Source organism: Prionailurus viverrinus, chromosome B3, assembly GCF_022837055.1.
Source record: "Prionailurus viverrinus isolate Anna chromosome B3, UM_Priviv_1.0, whole genome shotgun sequence".
Taxonomy (NCBI): Eukaryota; Metazoa; Chordata; class Mammalia; order Carnivora; family Felidae; genus Prionailurus; species Prionailurus viverrinus.
In genome coordinates, this window is record NC_062566.1 from 67,019,532 (window position 1) to 67,023,030 (window position 3,499).

The 3,499-nt window shown below is 42.7% G+C and overlaps 1 protein-coding gene across 1 annotated transcript; it reads left to right on the plus strand.

Moving 5' to 3' along the window:
• The first annotated feature begins 2,237 nt into the window (after window positions 1-2,237).
• On the plus strand, window positions 2,238-2,901 carry RNASE10 (ribonuclease A family member 10 (inactive)). The gene has a single exon (XM_047861528.1). The coding sequence runs from the start codon at window positions 2,238-2,240 to the stop codon at window positions 2,883-2,885; it is 648 nt and encodes a 215-aa protein (XP_047717484.1). The 3' UTR covers window positions 2,886-2,901.
• The last annotated feature ends 598 nt before the right edge of the window (window positions 2,902-3,499 follow it).

The window sequence follows — 3,499 nt, forward strand, 5'->3', positions numbered from 1 at the left end:
CATGGACCAGCAGGAGCTAACCATTTTTCTACAGACGAGCATCCAGGGCACTTTTCAGGAAGAAGGAAACCCTGGGAGGGAAGAACCTGGGGAACAGGAGAACGCAAAAATCTTTGAGGCTACTTAGGTGTGGAGGTAAGTCACAGTGGTGTTGAGTGCCCTAGGGAACAACATGGGAAGTTCTTTTACTTTAAAATTTTTTTTTAAAATATTGACATATTTTTTACTTTAAAGTTACAACAATATTACAAAGAACTCCTGAATGCTCTCTATTCAGATACATAATTTTAAAAGCTTCCCCCCTGGGGCACCTGGTTAGCTCAGTCAGTTAAGCATCAGATTCTTGATTTCTGTTCAGGTCATTATCTCACAGTTCATAAGTTCCAGCCGCAAGTCAGGCTCTGTGCTGACAGAATGGAGTCTGTTTGAGATTCTTTCTCTTCCTTTCTCTCTGCCCCTCCCTCACTCTCCCTATCTCTCTCTCAAAATAAATAAATAAACTTTAAAAATAAATAAAATAAACAAAAACTTGCCCCTTATATTAAAAAAAATCATTTTCTTTCTTTCTCTGTAAAGGCATGTATATACATACATATAACCTATATTTTGAACCATTTGAGGGTAAGTTGCAAACATTGTACCCCTTTATTCCTTAATATTTCAGGTTTCATTTTTTAAGAAGATATTCTTTTAAATAATCATAGTATACTATTTCAACTTCAGTATATCAAAGATTGATAGAACACTCCTATCTACTCCACAGACTATATTCTAATTTTATCAATTATCTCAATGCTCTTTACAGCAATTTTCTTTTCTAGTAGGGAAGGTCTCTCTCTCTCTTTAAGTTTATTTATTTGTTTTGAGAGACAGAGATAGTGTGAGTGGGGGAGGGGCAGACAAAGAGGGAGAGAGAATCCCAAGCAGGCTATGTGCTGCCAGTGCAGAGCCTGACATGGGGCTTAAACTCATGAAACCGCAAGGTCATGACCTGGGCCAAAACCAAGAGCCAGATGCTTAACCGATTGGGCCACCCAGGCGCCCCAGGAAGATCTCTCTTTGACTGGGGGATGAAATTGGCCTAGCAGGACAAAAATACATGTTCCTACTCTCAGCACTCATTGGGATCTTTATTAGTAGGGGAACCCCAGAAGATCAGTTGTTTGGTTGTTTTGGGGTTTTTTTGTTTGTTTCATTCTTACTCCATTTCCTCTCTGAGAGTACAAAACTAATCAGCAGGAAATATCCAAGTGCTAAAGAATATATATAAGAATATATATATATATAAGAATATTATATATAAAGAATATATATAAGAATATATATAAGAATATATATATATATATATATATATATATATATATATATATATAGGGGCAGGAGGGGCAGAGAGAGACAGGGAGACACAGAATCTGAAGCAGGCTCCAGGCTCTGAGCTGTCAGCACAGAGTCTGAGCCAGGGTTCAAACCCACAAGCCGTGAGATCATGACCTGAGTTGAAGTTGGATGCTCAACCGACTGAGCCACCCAGTGCCCCAAGTGATCTTTAGTAGTAGAAGGTTTCTGGCATGACATCATGTGGTTTTAACAGGGTCCTGGGATGCGAAATTGGGCATAGCCTCCCTGCCAACACCCCACCTGTCCCTACCACACAGTCTAAGCTTAGTAGTAAGAATGGACCATGGTACTTCTTCTATTTCTTTTTATCTTTTGAGGGGAGGGGTGGGTAGAAAGGAGAGTAATAGATGCTTGAAGGAGCAAAAATTGACTTGGGGTAAAAATAGAGAGATCGTCTCCTATGACAATTCTAGTCCTTTACTGAGAATAAGGCTTTCTCTAGGAATTTCTCTCAAGGAAAGTGACTGTACTTATTTGTCTTCTCAACCATTCTCTTGGGTTATTTGGGTTAATTTCTGTTTAAGAGTCACTGGATGTCAACTTTCCCCACTGACTCCCCATATGTGAACCAATTTTAGGGCTGCTTCTCCCCACCATCTTCCTGTTCTGCAGGATAAGCTGTGGCTTATCACACAGCAACAGGAATGTTGTGGGGAGTGACCAGAGAAATGGGAAAAGAACAAGCAAGAATCTCTCCCTTGAGGGGATTGGGTAGTGCGGAGAAAGGAGAGGAGACCCCAAAGACCAAGTTGTCAGGGTTTAGGGAGTCTGGGGTCCCCGATGGAGCCAAGTTTCATCTCAAAGCCAGTCCTTCTGTTTCCCTTCTCCCTCCAGGAAAGATGAAGCTGACTCTGGTACAGATCTTCTTTATGATGTTGCTGCTGTTACTGGGCCTGGGGGTGGGTCTGGGGTTGGGACTTCAGATGGCTGCCGCAGTCCTCGAGGATAGTGATGAGCCCCTGAGTGAGTTTTTGTCTAGCGATTCAGAGGACAAGACCAAAGCCACTAAAGGAGAGGGCATCCGAACTACAGAAACCATGCTGCTTAGCAACAAAGGAATAGTGCAACCTGGCTGGCCAGAAGAGACAATCCTTGGTGAAGACGAAGTTGGAGGGAACAAGATGCTCAGAGCTGAAGCTCCCTTGCAGAGCAACAAAGACTATCTCAGGTTTGACCTGATGGCCAGGGAATGCAATGCCCTGATGGCACACAAGGTGAAGGAACACAACCACACATGCATAGCCCAGTACACATTCATCCACGAAGATCTAGATACAGTCAGAGCTGTCTGTAATAATCCTGTTGTTGCCTGTGAACTCAAGGGAGGCAAATGCCACAAAAGCTCCCGTCCTTTTGATTTGACATTCTGCAAGTTATCCAAACCAGGCCAAGTCACTCCTCACTGTAATTACCTCACTTTCATTTTTGAAAAGTTTATTATTATATCCTGTAATGACATGAAGGTCCAGGTGATGTCTGGACAATGAAGCAACTTCCCTTCTTCTTCCCCTTCCCCGTCTCCTCTTTCCCTTCCTTCCCACTTCTTTCTCATACCCTTTTCCTCCTGTTAGGTGTTCTGCAAAAAAGGTTCTGGGAAGAGAGGCTGACCTATTCCTTACCACTGTCCCCTGAAAACACAATTCTTCATTGTCCTAGGTTTCACCCACCCTGCATCTTTTTTTGCTGGGGTTACAGGTGGCAAAATAGGGTAATGATATATGGTCTCTCCAGGTCCTCCATCACTCCTGCCCTGGAAAGGGATCAGTGAAGAGATTCTCTAGTATCTACTGTGATCCTTGCCACCAGTCTGTTCCCTGGTATGTTTGCCTTTGGATATGGACTACAGGAGCTCACTGTAGTCCCATGTCCTTCCCTGTGATCCATGAGCCTCTAGGACAATCACATGAGCCCCTTGGGCTTTCCACACAGCACCCCTGCACTGCAGAAGCAAATCAGTGACTGTATCTAGGACTGTAGGACTGCATCTGGTGAACCATGTGGATAAGGTTTTTTTTCTTGAGTTACCCAAAATAGAAGTTTCAGGTAAAGAATTGTGGACCTGTATACATGATTTAATTAGCCTTTAATTAATTTGAGTATA

Bases quoted from the DNA above. Each gene is read 5' to 3' on its own strand.
- RNASE10 (XM_047861528.1), top strand. From the start codon at position 2,238: ATGAAGCTGACTCTGGTACAGATCTTCTTTATGATGTTGCTGCTGTTA.